We start from the raw sequence: 18,064 nt of genomic DNA on the forward strand, positions 1-18,064 counted from the left end.
AGACACACAGACGCAGGGGTGACACAGCCCCCCCAGCCCCCGAGATGAAGTCTGGGTAATCTCCTCTGGGTGCTATTGTCCTGCAGAGAGGTGATGATGGGGGTATCCGTGTCCGTGCGTGTGAACGTGCACGCGTGTCCCTTGCGGGGCTGTGAGGAATGTGTCTGAGGAATGGAGGGGGCTTGTCTATCAGTCTGCCTGCACATGATAAATCACTCTACCTGCAACCCATTCACCACAGCGGAGAGTGGACAATGGGCTTTGTAACAGAGAGGAGAGGGGCTGGCGGTGAAGGATGGATTACAAAAAAAGAAAGGTTCTGAGGGGCAGGATGGAGATTTTGTCCCCGAGCATAAAAACTTTAAAAATTAGGTTAATTAGATAAAGGATGATACAAAGCGCCTCATATCTAACTTTCACACCGAAAATGGAGCTTGAGGCTTTGTAGGAAGAGAAACAGATAGAAAGAAGGGAAGTGACAGAGGTGAAGAGAGGGGTAAAATGTGGAACTGTTACATTAGACTCACTGTGAGATAAAGTCGGAATACTTATGAGAAAGGAGATGGAGGACAGAGAAAAAAACAGACTGACAGGAGGAAGAGGGAGAATAGTACAGTTACAGGCTCTTTGTGGGCCTCTCTCGAAGCAGCAGAGAGACGTCATTCGAAAATCTGGCATCTGGTTCCCATCATCCTCAGCGTTTTGTCTGTGCAACATATACAGCCTTAGGAGAGGAGATCATGTCTGTGGTATGCACTTCCTCTGCCGCACGTGGTCTTCACATGAACATGACAATTCCACTGAGGGTCACACAGGGGTGACGGTCAGGAACAAATGCATGAAATTAGGATGAATGACGATAAAGTAACACTAACATTTATTTCTCCTCTGGCCCCGGCAAACTTGGAATTGGGCTTTGACTGAGGCTTCCAATCCCTGCATTAATCTGACCATCCACTCGTCTTCACCGAAACACTTCTTTAAATGAGATAGGGATTTTTTTTTTGATCCAAGGAACTTGCACTGTATATAAATCTTCATTAATCATCTTGATGTAAGCAAATATTTGAATATATTCTTGCCTAACAGAAACCAAACAAACCCAGTGCCTATAAAGAGGTCAAATGTTTGTTACGGCCGAGAATTTAATTCTGTTTGACAACAGGGTATTTAGAGAGTTCTTTAGCAGAACAACTTGGATTGCTTTAGTGTATAACAGTAATCTAACGGCGGGACATGGTGGAGAAATTTCACGTGCACAAAATTCAGTGGTGTGCGAAAATGAACACACACACACACTTTGTGTTACAGGAACCAGTGAAAAGGAACCCCACCCATGCCCGGTTCCATCCTGCTCTTTCATTCATGCATCTTTGCTGTAATCATTTGGCCATCACCCTCTCTGTCTCCCCCTCTCTCCCCTGCTGGACACAAAGGCAGGAAGGAAACATGGACGGCCAGAGAACGGAGAATGGTTGCTTCCTCCGCCTGACCTGCTCAGTCCAGCAGTCAGTGGTTTTCCTTTAACCACAGCAGGGATGTGACTTGGGAGTTTAGGGACCCCACTCCATAAGCTGGTAATTAGTTAGTAATTAAGTTGTTGTGTATTTTCTGAAATGTCAAATTATTTCTTTAAAAAGCCTAAAATCATGTCATAACGCTCATTTCTATGTGTTTGCACTAAATATACAAATTATACTGAAATAAGTTATTTTTCACCATATTTTTAGATCAAAATTCCTTCTCATTCTTTTTAAATATCAAATATTTCAATGTATTAACTTATTAATATACTGAAAGTGAATTTTATGTCTCAGTCAGGAAATCAGCATTTTCATTTACGTTTTTATGACTAAGGCCAAGGTCGGTCAAAGCTGAACCTGTGTCAAATGCTCATTCACACATCACCACACTCATCCATGAATTTAGAGTTTTCCACCTGCGGAGGTGACCTTGGCACCCCATGGGCGACCTTTTGTACAAGCTGTCACACAAGAGATCTATCAATCACATGAGCTGCATGTGGAGCTGCGTGCATTTCCATTTGCCTCTCTCCATCTTCAGCGGCGGACACTCAGAAAGGCCATGTGTGATCCGCGATTTCGTGTGAAGGCATGTATGGTTTGATGTGATCCAGACGCAGGCTGCGTTGCACATTGTTTTGACATGCAACAGACACACATTTCAATCCAAGCATTCATTTCATGGTTCCACACTGGCTCTGGTCACATGTTACAGTGATAGAGTGAAAAAGAAAAAAAAACAAAAAAAACGTACTTTCTGTCCGTTTCTGGAGTCGACACTTCACTGCTGAAGCCTAATGATTCCTGAGGACAGAGAGAAGGAGACAGGCATGTGTAAAACAGACACAGTAAAGCCACACATGTTACTTTTATGCAGCTTCAAGTGTTTTGGGAACATAATGTCTCTGCCTACCTGGATCTCATTACGTAGCTGCAGAGAGGTGCTGCTTGGGTCTTGTTTCTCCTGAGAAAGAGAAAGAAAAGTAAAGAAGGTCAGGTGTCAGTGTCAGAGATCAATCACTTAATATCACAGGGGACTAAAAAGGTTAAACAAGTTCTGCATATGGAGAAGAAAGGTCAGTTGACACCAGAAACAGTGGATGTTTAACGATGCATTCATGTGGGAAAGACATTCTTTGGTCAGGTTCATGTAGACACACCTGCATGTGACTGAAAACAAACACGAGCACGTGTGCCCAGCCCTCCGCCGACAGCTCGACAAGTCAAGTCTTGCTTTGGGTATCGGAACCTGCAATACCTGTTTTAATTGTTACAGAATACCGATGGGCAGTGGTGCAGTCTTTTTTCTAGAGAACAAGACATGACAAAAGCACTCGACACACCAGAGTCTCCATGAATTCCACTGTGTGCTTCCAGTGACGTCAGTGTGCCCCTCCCTGAACACAAGGTAACACCTGCTGGTTTGCATCACATCTTTAGAAGACAACACACCACATTTGACTAAATGAAACGGCAGCGCAAAAGAGAAAAACCGAAAAACCGACAGATTTCCAGACCGGGTAAAGCTTCAGACATGAGTTTCAGGAACAAACTACTTAAATGACTGTCATGTACAAAAACAGAGGAAAATGTCTGTGTCAGGGCTGTTTTCACTGCTACACGGGGCTGCTTCTCGCATATGCCTAAAGCAGGTGTGCTCTTCATGGCCTATCCAGTTACAGCTGTGCCTCAAAACAAATACTCTGACAGACAGACAAGGGGACTACTCAACCACAACAAGTCTGCTACTTACATTTCAAACTGGAGCATGTGATCATTTAAAGCCAACGAACAGCCTTGAGGGATTGGTGGAGTGCATAGTTTCTTGGTGGTGTCTTCTAGTGTGCTCTCGACTCTCATGGAGGAGATTACCTAACTCCTTGTGCCACAGTCTTATAGTGTGGGCTCCTAAGCACCACAGAAAGCACTTAGCTTAAGGGAAGTAACCAGATTTTCACAGGCCTGGATCCCTAATCTTGAGGTTACTGTCATGTCAACATTGTTCATTTCTAATGGTCACATTTCTGCTCACTGCACAATGAGAAATATGTGGCTTTACTCTCCATGCCTGGGGCGTGGGAGTGAGCTTAGACGGGGTTAGTCAACAAGATGCTTTAGTAAGTTATATTAAGGGGAGCTCTTTTTGCTTTGATATATTGGGACATTTTTGAGGAAGTGTCAATGTCATAGTCTTGCCGAAATTCAGGTCATGACATTTGGGTCTGAGCGAGAAAACCTAAGCTAAAACAAGTTCCTGTTTCTATTCCCTGTCTGACTTCATATTTCACCAGATACAGAGGAATTACAGGAAACATCTTATGATGCGTTGGCTGATATTACCATCTCTATTTTTGGTACATACACAAAATGTAATGAGAAAAACACATTTCAAGGATTTGGATGTTAATAACACAAACACTCCAATGCATCTTGTTTAGTTTCTCTAGAAGTCTGTGGCTGAAATTGAAGGTTGAACACAACTCTCCCTGCGAAAGCTGAAGTGAATTCCCTCATCTTGTACAGATATTCTATTCATCGGTCAATCAGTTTGAGGGGCATTTTAACTTTTCATCGCACTAGAAAATGCTTGCATACAGGAGTTGTCATTAGTGAAGCGAGGATGCCTACAGGGCACACGGCTGCTAGGCGACTACCTTCCAAAGAAATGACAAATGGAACCTGGAGTTTCCAATATGGAGAGTGGGAATCTGGGAAAAGAGTTATTTATGAGAAAATGCGCATCATCCTCTATCTCCACACCCAGATATTAGATTGTAGGATAACAGTCATAGGAAGCTGGATGTAGTACGCTTCCTTCACTTGGTCTGTTCATGCCTTCTAGTCAGAGTGACCTTAAGTTTAACCTTTTTTCTTCTCTGACTGGGCTTCGGGGAAGGGGAGTACAATCCTTTCCACACCCTTGCCCACTAAGCACGAGTAATACTTAAAGGACTTAGTCAGAAGTGACATAACCTCCTTTAAGAGCTCTTTAAGAGGCTGCAGCCCTCGGGTCATATCAACTGAAGACCTGAAGTGCTGAGGTGGGTAAAAGCCTCAAAATTAGCCTGAACCCTACACTTATCACAGCTGCAATCAACTGAAGGCAGAGTGTAAAGATGTTAGCGAGACAGTCTGGCAGGCTTTATCTTCAGCACTACAAGTCCTCCTGGCTCATTCGTCTGCTTATCCATGTGTCTGTTACGGTGATCAAGCGGGCAGAGGCACGGGTCCGGAAGTTTCTTTGGGAAGTAAATCAAGTAATGTCAAAAGAGCCCCAAAACAATTTGTCTATCCCAGGGAATATAGAGATTCCCATAAGTCAGAGAGCAGGTACCTGTCTAAGGTCATAAAAACTTCACCTACCAGACCTACAGAGGTACAAGGGTTGGTCTTGTTACATTGTCAGGCTGTGCACAAGGAAAATCTGGGACAGGGCTATATGGTTCTTTTTTTGGGGCAGAGCTTATGAGACAAAGAAACAACACATCTATCCCTTAAACAAGCACAACTTCAGCAGTTAGCTCTGTTTAAACAACTGCATTGTGCAGAATAATGTTGGTGTACTCAGAAAAAAAGGTACATAAAGAAGGAGAGGCACTGTGAACTGACACGCACAGTCCTGGATACTTTCACAAGGGTAGTGGCAGATCGGTTCTGCTATCAGATCCTCTTTGATGGCTTCTCTGGACTGCGGTGACAGGAGAGATATGCCAGTGTCGCCAGTCGATCACTACAGGCACTGTGCCAGCTGGTTGTTAAAATTATTTTAAGATACACTGCCACATTGTCAGCTCACGGCATCACACACGGACACACACAAAAAAATAAAATAAAGATACAGACCCTGACATAGTCACATACATAACACAGACATAAATTTGGACAGACACCCAACACACACACACACACAGCTCGCCTCCACTTCCACAGATAGAGCCCCTAAGAGACAGACACAAAGCGGCCCTCTGTTCCGCCTACTCCTCCTCAGCTTCCCTTTACTCCCCGTCTGTGTGGGCCATCTCTGACATGGAACGAGGGAGTGAGAGGGCAAAAAAAAAGACGAGGAGAAGATCAGCGAAAAATAAAAACAAGACCTGCATCCCGTTTGCCTTACACTGCGGATCTGTGAGATGAATCTGTCGCAACGATAAAAATTTGGTGTAAAAGCTTCCCAAGGTAAACGTGGGCTTCTGTCAAACTTGTGCATCGCTAATGGAAGAGCAAAAGTGAACGGTGAACAAGTTGCCAGCAGAACTGACACTTTCGAAAGAGAATATCTAATCGATGCATATTTGAGGGGGGTGTCTGTATATATATGTGTGTGTGTGTGTGTGTGTGTGTGTGTGTGTGTGTCTGAACCTTAGTTCTCACATCACACTCCCAGAGGGGGCATGCTATCCTTTGCATAAAATTACCAGCATCAGCTTGAGATACTGCCCTAGTTACCCCGGATCGGCAACTATGTGTATGTGAGTGTGCTGTGTGTTTTCCCTCCAGATGTCCAAAGGGTTGTTGATTGCTTAAGCGTGACTGAATTGAGTTAAAATAAAAAGAGAGAGAAGGCGGTACGGAAGCATGCAAGAGAGAGCGCTCCGGCTAATGAGGATCACGATGTCGGCAGACAGGGGAACTAGCATCGGAAACTACCCAGCCCCCAGCCCCAGCGCACACACGCACGCACGCACGCACGCACGCACGCACGCACGCACGCACGCACGCACGCACGCACGCACGCACGCACACACACACACACACACACACACACACACACACACGGCATCAAAAGCTCCTGTAAAGTGACTGCAATTCCAAGCACCACGTTGCTTCATCATTAAGCCAGAAACTACTGCTAAATTCTGTTTTGCTGCTGCAGGACCAGACTGCTAATGAGAGGGAGAGGATAGAACTACAGATGAGTGTTAAATGGCGGCAGTTTAGTCCAAACATGACTGCAAGGCCCACCAAAGACATGAGTTCGCCACAGTGGAGTTAGAGCCAACCTCAGAGGTAAAAATAGGGAGTGTATGCGGCAAAACTAGAGACCAGGTGGCTCGTGGAGGTATGCCAACTGGAATGGTTGAGTAAAACTGGGTGGGCGAGTATGAGGCTCCTTGGAAGGACTGCTCATGTGGAGGGACAGGTACCAACTGGAAAGCCCGGAGCGAGCCAAGAAAGACGTTAGCGGTGGGACCAGTATGGCACGGTGAAAGCCAGCAGAACCGGCTCATTTGGAAGATCTCACAGCGAGATCTACACACATTCACTTATGATTCTCACACACACTCTCTCACACACACAAGCCTGCATCACCATTAAAATCTCACACACAAAAGCAGAAAACTCATGTTCTCAGTGGGCAGTATAAACCACCGTGCCATGCCACTTCTGAGCTGCGTTAAATTCACCTATGAGAAACAAAAAAACCATGACCACACTCAGCAACACCTCTACCCGCTTCCGTTCCAGAAGTTTTGAGAGTATGTGTGTGTGCGTGTTTGTGCGCATACTTGCAGCGGAGGCTTGTATGCCTACAGCGTGGAGCATTCCTGAGCCTTGTGGATCATCATTGTTTTGGTATTTCAAGACAAATACCAGAGCTATTACACATTACAAAAGGACAGTCACAATCCCATCACTGACTAATAAATCGTACAATAAAATTACGATTATACCATTTGATTTCCACAGGGGTTATACCAATAACAGCTATGCCAACATCATTTGAAAGTGATCTTATTGCAACAAAGACGTGTGTGTGTGTGTGTGTGTGTGTGTGTGTGTGTGTGTGTGTGTGTGTGTGTGTGTGTTTGTGTTTGAGCGTGTTGACTCGCGACATTTCTGGGCAAAGCCCTGGAGGTAGAAAGAACAAATAAGCGGCAGAATTCCCTACAGTTTGTCTTTCTGCTACACTGTAGCTTTAACCCAGCTGAACTGACCCACTTTGACCGACAAACTTGACGCAGGCATTAGCACATTATTCACACTGCTCCTCACCTCACGGCAAAACAAAACACAAGTCTGTACTTGACCCCCCGACTGTCCAACTACTCAGCTAGAAAAGCATAACAAAGCATTCCTGAGGCGAGCAGATCAGTCCGACACCAGCTGAGTCGTTTTTGTGTCAAAAGTGCTTCAGTCATGAAGTCAACAGTGACAACAGCAACTCAAGGATTTTGGCCACAGCATCAAAAGGATGTAATGTTAATCCTCGTGGCCGCTCTGTTTACCACAATTCAACATTAGCCTGAAGGATATCACTAAAAGACACTGTTGCAATGTCTCACCACTGTTACAGCATGTAGAGATGTGTGAAAAAGGTTCGTCTCACAACCACAAATTCCACAGTGATCCATCTTGATCTGTCTTTCATGTGTGTCATTTCTTTAATCACAGTGGTTTGAGAGAGATGCTATCATATAGTTTGATGTTTTCCTCCTTCGGCTATACACGATTATCCACCCCGTCAACCGGTCTCTGCGTGTCTTGCATGGATGGGATCCCTCCTGTAGCTTCTGCATCCGTTCGGCATATTTTCACCTTCAGCAACAAAAAAAAACAGTCACACTGACACTGAATAACGTGAGTATGTGGCTGCGGTGGCAAAGGTTAAAGAACAGAAGCAATGCTAGATGTGAAAAAGGAACAGAAAACAAGAAAATGACAGACAAGATCTGTTTTTGCAGATCTGATAAAGTGTTCTGGTCACATTAACTTCAAATCACTCAGAGTACGATGTATGTCATCGCAGGCGTTAATCTGATCATTCTAGGAATTTTCTTGATAGATCAAATTTGACAACTTGAAAAATTCACTTCCTGAACTGATGCACCTTATTCCGATTCATGAGATTTGATATCACAGGCAGCACAGAAAAAGTTGGGGGGTGAGAAGAAAATGTCAACACCATCACCTCTTTCCATAAAAGACAAGTTGCTTCTGAAAGTTTTTCTGAAAAGGACAACGACAGAATATGAAATAAACGTATAAGCTCTGTAATTATGTATGGAAATGAAACGATGTGGAAGTGAACAGACCCCTTTGCCTGTAAGCGCCATGTTATTTCTAATGGGCTTAACGTTTTTGTAATTTGTTAAATAGGTGGAAGAGACAACAAAGATTAAACACTTAATTATACAAATTACATTGACAGCAATTACACCGGCAATTATCCACAACATAGACCTGCTTAAGGGATGGATCTGAAATTTATAGCTCAGGCTAAAAGGTAATCTTTAGTCTTTGGCCTCACCGTTCACTGACTCGTCACTTAAAACAACAACGTTTTGTTTAAGTTGCTGAACTTGTTCTATTGCTCCATTTCGATACTTCCTGCCACTTCCAACAATAAAGCTCACGCATCACCAAACCAGCACGCCCGCGAGAGCCATCCAAACTCTTGTTGTCTATGGAAGCGCTGGGAAACTGTTGCATGGTAGCACTAATCCATAGGTCACATTCCCAAAGGGGGATGTTTATTTAACTCCTTGTGTCCCCGCGACTCATAAAACTAACACGAAGATGCATAGAAATAACCCAATCTGAGAGCGAGCAGGAAGCGGGTAACGTCGATAGGCATCTCTGAGAGCCTCCGTCATCGGCTCCTAATAGACCCTTCAAGTTTTACCACAACAGAGACAGCTATCGCTTCGTTAATTGAGAGGCCCCTCAAGAGTTGGCAGACATGGGGGGGGAACAAACGCAAATGATAAGTTTCCAAACATTTCTGTAAAAATGTTAGTCATACTAGAAAAAAAAAAAGAGCAAACAAAGCAAAAAAAACAAACAAACAAAAAAACAACAAAAAAACCCCCACAAAAACAAACCCAAACAGAAACCAGAGTGTTCCCACTTGCCAGCCTGAGAGTCAACATGAGAAAGTTTTGGAGAACAGAAAGTTAAATATGAGAGCTTCTTCTTTCTTTTTGGTGTCACCTCTCTGACCACAGCTAGGCTATAGACACCGGGGCTTTCACAGGGACTTTTCCAAGAGCAATCTGCTGAATGTGTTGTAAACAAAGTTAATATACCAAGTCCTTGAACCAGTCAGTCCCACCAACACCTCCTTCATCCTGACATCTGCCTCCTCCTGTAGTCTGAGTGTGAAGACAAGGGCAGGTCAAAGTTAAAGCGACCTTTGCTCTCAAAGACGCGAGCCTACTGACCAGAGCTGATCTGGAGCGACCGAGTGACCTCCTTTGTCTCAAAAAGTTACGTTATGAAAGATGCGAAAGGATTGAAGTTACTCTGTCAAAAAATAGAAATGAGCTGACCTATACGTTTTTATTGAGACGAAAAGAAGGACAATGACCGGAGAGGGAGTAGGTCTTGTGGAGACCAGACTGCTCTATCACCATCCTGTACCCTTTACAAGTGACAGGTCTTTCCCTAAAGGCCACGTCCCTCAGGAGTGCCACTTGCTAAATGTCTCCCCATTAACGTGGCTCGTGGACATTGTGACCTTCTCAAATCATTTGCTATTGGGGCCTGAGGGAGACGGCTGCATGACGCTGGCTCTCAGCCACTGATTTCTGGACACACTTCACAAGATACAATAGTCGTTCACTCCCTCTCTCTCTTTCTCTCTCTCTCTAACTGGGTGTCCATTCCGCTGTCTGCCCTTATTCTCAGTTCATCTGAGCCTCTTGTGCTCTGCCTGTCTCTCTCCCTCGCTCTCTCTCTCTGTCTCCTCCTGACTCTTCTTGTGTGTTACTTTCACAATGCATTTCACTTTGTCTTACAGAGGCTGCGCCACAGCCTGTGAGACTATGACAGTGTCCGGCCCGTCGGAAAAATGAAGCTGAAAACAAAAACATCAATAATGCCCAAGAGGAAGAATTTTTGTCTTTGACTACTCTTACCCTTCGAAGCTTGGTAGAGAAAAGGCTGCCGTGCACTTGAATAATGGCCAAAGCTAATTTTAGAAAAAGCATAAAATGCAAGGCAAAGTTCAGTCCATATAGCGTGGGTTGATACTGTGTGTTGTCTGACCCATATTCCTTCTGTCATGTTTTTTTTATTCTCCTCATCTCCTACATTTTGGTGCCAAACTTTGCAGAGTGGCGGGACAGCTGCAGGCTCTCACATTCCCCACTCCTCCTCTTCATTCCCCTCATCCTCCTCCCTTCGTCTTCCTCTGCTCACATCCTTATCCTCCTCCTGTGCTCGGGCTTCAGGCTCAGGGCCCAGTCAGCTCTTTCTCTCTCTTCTTCTACGCAGGCTGCAAAAATCTGCCCCGATTGCTTCCCCTTCCCCTGTTTTATCTCCTCAGGATGAGACCTTCTCAAACTACAAAACATCCAGAGGTAATCCTTATTACGCTGAGAGTCACTAGATGGGAAGAGAAAGATCGATGTCTGTGGCCACACAGAGAGAACACTTAACCTTTGATCAGATGCAAAACGCATCTAAGTAACCACAGCTAGGATTTCTTTATTTTATGCATTCCTATCCCTCTCCTGAAAGCTGCTAGAACAGGATGTCTGCCTGCAATAAATCAGCTATTCATCCAAGCTATACCTGTCAGCCCAAGCAAAACCACATGGCTGCCTTCAAGCAGAAGAGGCCTCTTATTGAACTTGAAAACCAGTAATGTCAGACAAAAACATATCAACAGACAATTTGGATGGGAGCTCAAATAAGAAAAGCTGAGGTAACATGATATCAACGCGAGCAAAATCTGCGGTGAGAGAACTGAGGCATCATTTAGTCAGGGATCAGTTTTACTTGTGGCACCTACCTGCCTTATTTCTTCTAAGTTGGACATTTTACTTTTACTTTTTTGTATCTATTTGTTTTAGAAATTGAGCCCAAATTAAATTTTCTAAAGCTTCAAACTAATTAAATTCACCATGAATAAGTCATATGAAGTAAGCATAGCACTCCACACTGGCTCCAGTTTGTGTGTGCAGCACCAGCAGCATACCATCCTACGTTTGCTGGCAGCTTGGCAACCAAAGGGGTGCCCCACTACCCTACATCCTTGTGAAAAGGACCCTCAAAGTCCCCCATGAACCTCCAGAACAGCACTGCATTCACATCCAGAAAAGGCAAAATGCCTTTGGTGAAAGTCTTAAAACCTAAGCGCACATTCATATTCCTTCTGTTGCTGTTTGTCTCTGCCAGGTTGTTGGCTACAATTGTGGAAATTACCCAGTGTAAAGCCACAAGACTGTTCTTAAAAGGGGATTTTTAGGGTCATTATTAAAAGATTTGCAAAAAAAAAAAAAAAAAAAGAATAATTTGTCCAATGCAATTTGTAGGCAAGCAAGATGAGATGGCAGCTGTTTTTAGTTGCTATGCAAGGTTTTTCTAAGTGTCTGCATCTGTGTGTGTGTGTATGTTTATGTGTGTGTGAGCATGCATTTACCATGTCAAGCTCTTGGGAGACTCGTCGTTTGCGTAGCTCCTCCATGCGGTCACTGACGTCACTGAAGCAGGTGTTGTAGTACTCAGAGTACTCCTGGGCAAGGTCATCTATGTTGCCCAGAGAACCATCCTGGAAGAGAGGAAGAGAGGAAATGGTTGGTTTAGCCTAGGAACTACAACATCCTGAGAACGGACAGCTGACAATCTAATTGTACAGAGAAAAAAGAAAAATTCTGTCATCTGCAAAAATCTCCTTTTGGACAACTTGTTATTCGGACGGTGAATCACTGAAAAACTTCATTTAAACAAAACAAGAAAAAACATTTGAACATCCCACCAGCGCCTCGGGGAAGGAAATAGCCTGGTCAAGTTAGTTGTGAGAAGCTCATGCCCCTCCATCGTCTCCATTTACCCTAAGCACAGCTTTATAAAACCACTTACAATTAGTGGTGTATGGACTTCACTGACAGGCACGCATTTGGTGTGGCACAGGAACACAAACATAGTCACTCACACATCGCCATTTTCTACGCTGCCTCCCAGATCAACTAGTGCAAACTGAGAAAACACACATGCATTGTGGCACGTGTTGTTGATATTCACCAATCTGCTCACATTCCCCCCATACAAACTGAAAAACCTAAAAATGCGCCTCAATAAAAGCTCTGTGTACTTTGGACATTTATTGATTCTTATCAGATCCCATTCAGTGAGTGGTTTGTCCCATGGTTTTGTCCGCGTCGTATCTAGGATGCCCTTTACCTCCTCAGACATTCAACGAACTCCAAAGCAAACACACACTTCCTGCTCGCTGTAGTTTAGATCCGCGCAGTTCCTGTCTTTGTCTGGTAGGCATGTGTTTAAGATTGCGAGAGGAAGCTGTGCTCCAAACAGTAGGGAGCTCACCCAAAAGAATACTCTTTGGATATAATGCTGAAGATTGGCCTCTAGGTTACTCCTGGAAACATTAATAGTGTTGTGACGTCAGACGTGGGTTCTATGGAAACCAGTCAGCGAATACCAATCGTCAACACACGGCGCCCGATCACGGGATCAGTTCCTTTTACACGGGACTGTGTTCCAAACGCTGAAATGTATCCTGAAGTTGCGACATATGCACAAATGATTTAGGTTTTAGTCCCTGCAGTTATGCGGCTAACGTTATAGTCTTGACATCAGACCAAAAAAAAAAAAAAAAAAAAAAGAAAAGAATATGAGAAATTAATTTATTTCTGAAATTAAGCCCTTCAGATTCTCTGCAGGAAGTAGAGCAATGTCTTTCGTACGAAGTGAGAGAAGACCGACTCCTATCTCTCGCCTTGATTGAAATGTAGGCCACTCTGGCGATGGAGGCCAACTGCTGAATATTCATCAGTGTTGATCTAATCTGTGCCAGGCAGACAGCGAGCATTGAGTCACTGTGCAGGGTCCGAACAGTCTCTCTCAGTCTCTGTCTTTCTCAACCGGACTCCCTATCTGGGTGCCAGGCCACAAATGAATGGATCACTGTGAGTGTGTGTGAGAGTGTCCCACACATACACATATATATATATATATATATATATATATATATATATATATATATACACACATATACACACACACACACACACACACACACAGGCATAGGGCCTTCTTCAGAGATGGGTGTCTAGTCAGAGAGAACACACATTAGCATGCACACACATGCAGGCAGGAGATTTCAAAAACATCAGACCAAAACAAACTGAAGCACACCAGTCCCACACAACGCAGCACAGAGGACCGAGTTATGAAACGGCAATTATTAATTACGGGATGAGCAACAAAACAACACAAGCACACATGTTCCGTCTCAAAAGTCAAGTTCGGCTGGCTGTGATCCATCCTCCCACTCTCATTTCTTGAGAAATCCTGCTCTGGCCAGACATATGGTTCGAGATGACAGAGATCCCCGGTGGGAACGCTCCATGAGCAGACACATGCTTTCCCCCTTCATTCCTCACACTGACTGAAAGCACGCTCTCATTACAAAGCTCCAAGATGTTTTAATCACTGAACACATGCCACGACTGCGCTCAACTTCTTTTTTTTTGCCACATCCAGAAGATAAGAATGAACCCTGTCCCGGTATTACACCACGTCTTTATTGCCACTCCAGTTGGTGTTAACAGTGATGGATTAGTTGGGTCATAGCAGCAGAATTAATGAATCAAACGTTTCCATTTTCATGCCCCCGGTGCCCTTAAGGAACGCTGAATGTAAAACTGCATGTGTGCTTTGCTGCTTTTCAGACTAATGTGTGTCTGTGACTGTATTCATCCACATGTGTGCAGACATTCATGTGTGTGCGTAGATAACTGAGATTCCTCCCATTCTCCAGTGGCATTTCACGGGGGAGTCCGACACAGCTGACCCCCGCACTCCCACCTCCACCGCCACTTTGTAAAGCGATACGGCAAACGCTCAAGTTATGCATATCCACTGTAACGCAGCACGTGAAAGCGAGTGTTGTGAATGCCGTTGAGGGAGTCGCAGAGGGTGAGGGAAAGGGTTAAAACAAAGAAGATAAACCGAATGTTTTCTTAGGGTTGTTAGATTTACTGTGAGTGTCAACAGATGAGCCGGTGCTTAGTCCACATTTCAGGAAGGAGGGAACCTGTCCACTTGAGAGTGAAGGTGCAAGAGCATGCTGGGTCTGACAGTGGTCCACACATCTAGTTAAGAAATGTGGGCAGGGCGGTGGGGGTGGAGGCAGGACAAGGGATGATTTGTGGGCTATTGACTAAGGCAGCTATGGGGTGGAGAGAAGGATTAAACATCTGGAGTCCGGGTAGAGTAAATCTTCATCTATAAGAGAGATTCTTTGCATGAGTATTGAATCCACCGCAGCTCATCTGACCTGAATTAAAATATATGGGTCTGGTGTGTGTTAGCTTACCAAGCGAACCTAAAAATATCCTTTTAAATTCACTTTACAAATGAATTACCCAGCATTGAACCATCTAGTTTCATAGAATATTTGCAGTAGAAACTAAAACTGGTGCAGCTGATGTAACAGTTACTCCACCCTGGATGTGAGGGAGGCCAACTCCCCATTTGGACTCGAACAATAGTCGTACAAAACACAAACACCCAAGCAAGAAAGTGCAAGTGAGTTTGTGTATATTTACAGTACAGAGCGTACGTGTGTCATTTACTGTTCAATTCCAAGATACTGTCAGTTCCATCAAGATGGCTAATCCCAGTGTGCAGCTGAAGTATGTCATACCTCACTGAAGAAAACTGCGTTACATGTCACTCCTGCTCCAAGACTCAAAACGGAGAATAGGTTCAGAGAAAATGTTACAGGATAATGCTGTAGGAGACACTTGTGAGAAGTGTTAAAGCCATCACTGTGAGTTGGCTGCTGTGTTGTTCCACCATTAAAACACACATTACTGGTATTGCACCACAGTGGATGACTATTCCTGCAATGTGTGATAGGATTGCTACTAATCCATTACCAAGTGATTTACACAATATTCATCCAAGATTAGCTCAGAGGAGAGGAGATGATTAGTAACCATGCCAGAATTCAGACATAAAAAATATAGTTATGTCTGTCATTTCTCATGAACACAAATATCAGAGAATATCAGAGTATCATCAGCTTTATATTGCAAATTCAATTTATATGCTCACAAAAGGCAGTGTGGCTGCACACATGAGAATGGAAACAGCACGAAGACCCAGCAGCCTTCGCTCACTTAATCAATTAGCCGTGGCATTCCCTACATTCTTGCTAGTGCAGCGGTTTGTCTCTACAGACATTGACTGAGCCAATATAAAGTAGGATCAGTTTATTAAAGAGGCAAGGCTGCGGACTGTGTTAAAACCGCTACATCTTAAGTTTCCAAAGTATATGTATGACTGTAGCTGATGTACACCACAGTATCTACTGCTCTGCTCTACTGTGTCTGCGTTCTGTCATTTGTATTTGTCGGTAACAACCCACGAATACACATGATAATATTTTGATAATATTGAATATCGCAATATTTCCCATGTAATGCAATATTTTTCATAACATCAATATTATTTTTTTTTAGCAATTTAGCAGTTTGCCTGATATCATATATAGATAAAACACCCTAACATAAAATACAATAATATTCATAACAGACAAAGTGCCTGGGTTTTGATTGTCACTATAATACACAACCCTAGGTCTGTTATTCTAACAACATAAACATCACTGAGAAGCTATAGAAATACATAACAAATCAACAAATCTGATATAAATATATTTTCTTATCAGAGTTGAGCGCTCGGTTGGAATATTAAAGGTATTTTTGATAATTTGTTTGCTTGGTCACGTTACAAAAATGTTGAGGATTGTCATTCAACTCTTCCACTTGAAGGGTCAGTGTTCGCTTTTTACATTTCACAAAATAAATACCTTGAACACTACAAAGCATCTGAAAGGCACACTACTCAAGCGATCTCTTGTAAAGTTATTAAAAAATTCCACAGCCAGCATGCAAGGTACTGATAACTTGCATGCTTAGGGATCACTGCCAAGGCGCACTGCTAATCTCTCAATCAAGCTACACTCAATTCATGTTTTCCACATCATGTTAGTTGTTTCAAAGAAAGTGCTTGTTTACTATAACTAGACAGAAAGGCATTCCAGCGAAAGCCATTAGCCCTGGGCCTAAAATGTTTGTTCTGGTTTATCCTTTGGAACCACATTCCCGACAGTGCTGTGCATCATACTGAGGCTCGGTTACGTACAGGTTGAATAGCGGTGTACATGGCATTAACTATTGTTACAGGGCTGGCCTTGTGACTAACCCATTCTCTAAAGGGAAAGAACAATGACAACAGTTTACAATAGAGCCATGCATCTGATGTAATGCTAGAATGTCAGTGCTGTGATCACTTTCACTTGCTGCGCAAAACTCAGGACGGGAGCGGCAGGTTGAAATTATCACCAAATGGCTTGTATTATGTTCCATTGTACTAAAGTTTTGTCAAGAAGTGAACCAATAGAATTGTCTAGATTCATCCCTGAGTCATGGATACACCAGCTTAAAACCAACCCGCCAGAGATCGCATGTCAACACAACCCATCATAAAAGTAATTGTAAGTAATTGATCCTTTGCTCCACCCAGCCCTCTATCCATCCAGTTCCAACTGCTCCAGTAGTAAAGATTTCACCAACCCCATCTTTTTTCCTGGACTGGTACAGCAGTGCCACTTTTCTGCCAACCAGTCACTTGAAACAGACCAGAAGCAGAAAGATAAATGAAGTCAGATATGACAAATGTGGAAAAAGATAAGTGAAGACAGTTGGGTGGAAAAAAACCAAAGGGTGTCATGTTGCATCACCCAGCTATAGTAATTCTGAAAACTACTGAGGCTATAGTGGAGAATTCCATCAAACATAGAGGCGGTAAAAATCTGAGTAAAAGATGCCATGGAAGCCACTGGGGGAAGACTGTCGAGGAAAGTGAGGCCAGGGGCCACAGCCCAACCCTTTTAGAGGGCTTCCTGAGGATATCCATGGCTTGAACAGAACAGTGCTCTGCCATCCCAGCAGAGGAAACCTGCCAGATCTCTGGGTGACCTCGATAATGAGACCAGTCAGGGAGGGGGAGCAAAGGAGAAGTGAACTCAGTCGACTAGGCAACAATAGACAAAATTAGGCTATGGTAGACTGTGTTAGAACATTACTGGCACAGATATAAAGTGGCCTGGCTAACCAAGGTTTGGCAGAAAAGGACTGAAGCATATGCCGAGACTCTGTATGAAGTGTTATGTAGGAGGATCACCTCATCTAACCATGTGTTTCCCAGACGCAATCAATAATCATGTCTTGAGAGCAGTATCCAATCCTTAGGTTTAGAGATGAAGCACCGTCTAGTACATAATCAGTGTTTGGACGAACTACCACCCACGCTGCGTGAAACACAGCAAAACTCTTCAAACAGAGAAGGATTCCCTGCAGGCAAATAAAATATTTCCACATGGCCTTGACTCAAGACGACCTTTCAAGCAAAAACGGGATGAGAGGTTTCTTTCAGAGCAACTGTCAGCTGTCCAGGTTTGTGATCAGATCATCGAGACTGGCAGGGGGCACATTTAGAAGCTTGCCCTGGTTGAAGGCATGTCTGAAAATCTACTCTGTGACTCTCCTTCTACATTGTACCGA

The 18,064-nt window shown here is 43.8% G+C and overlaps 1 protein-coding gene across 4 annotated transcripts in view; it reads right to left on the reverse strand.

Annotated features, from left to right (window-relative positions):
- Positions 1–18,064, reverse strand: part of sash1a (SAM and SH3 domain containing 1a) — a 161,336-nt gene that overhangs the window by 31,157 nt on the left and 112,115 nt on the right. For all 4 annotated transcript variants that reach the window (XM_087174184.1, XM_087174185.1, XM_087174186.1 and 1 more), the window contains exons 2-4: positions 11,890–12,018; positions 2,437–2,487; positions 2,278–2,327 (exon numbers count right to left, since the gene is read on the reverse strand). In XM_087174184.1, the coding sequence (XP_087030310.1) occupies positions 2,278–2,327; positions 2,437–2,487; positions 11,890–12,018 (230 nt within the window). The remainder of the gene's footprint in view (positions 1–2,277; positions 2,328–2,436; positions 2,488–11,889; positions 12,019–18,064) is intronic.

This window comes from Seriola lalandi, unplaced genomic scaffold, assembly GCF_002814215.2.
Source record: "Seriola lalandi dorsalis isolate HSWRI2012SDOR001 ecotype SW California unplaced genomic scaffold, Sedor1 jcf7180002054326, whole genome shotgun sequence".
Lineage (NCBI taxonomy): Eukaryota > Metazoa > Chordata > Actinopteri > Carangiformes > Carangidae > Seriola > Seriola lalandi.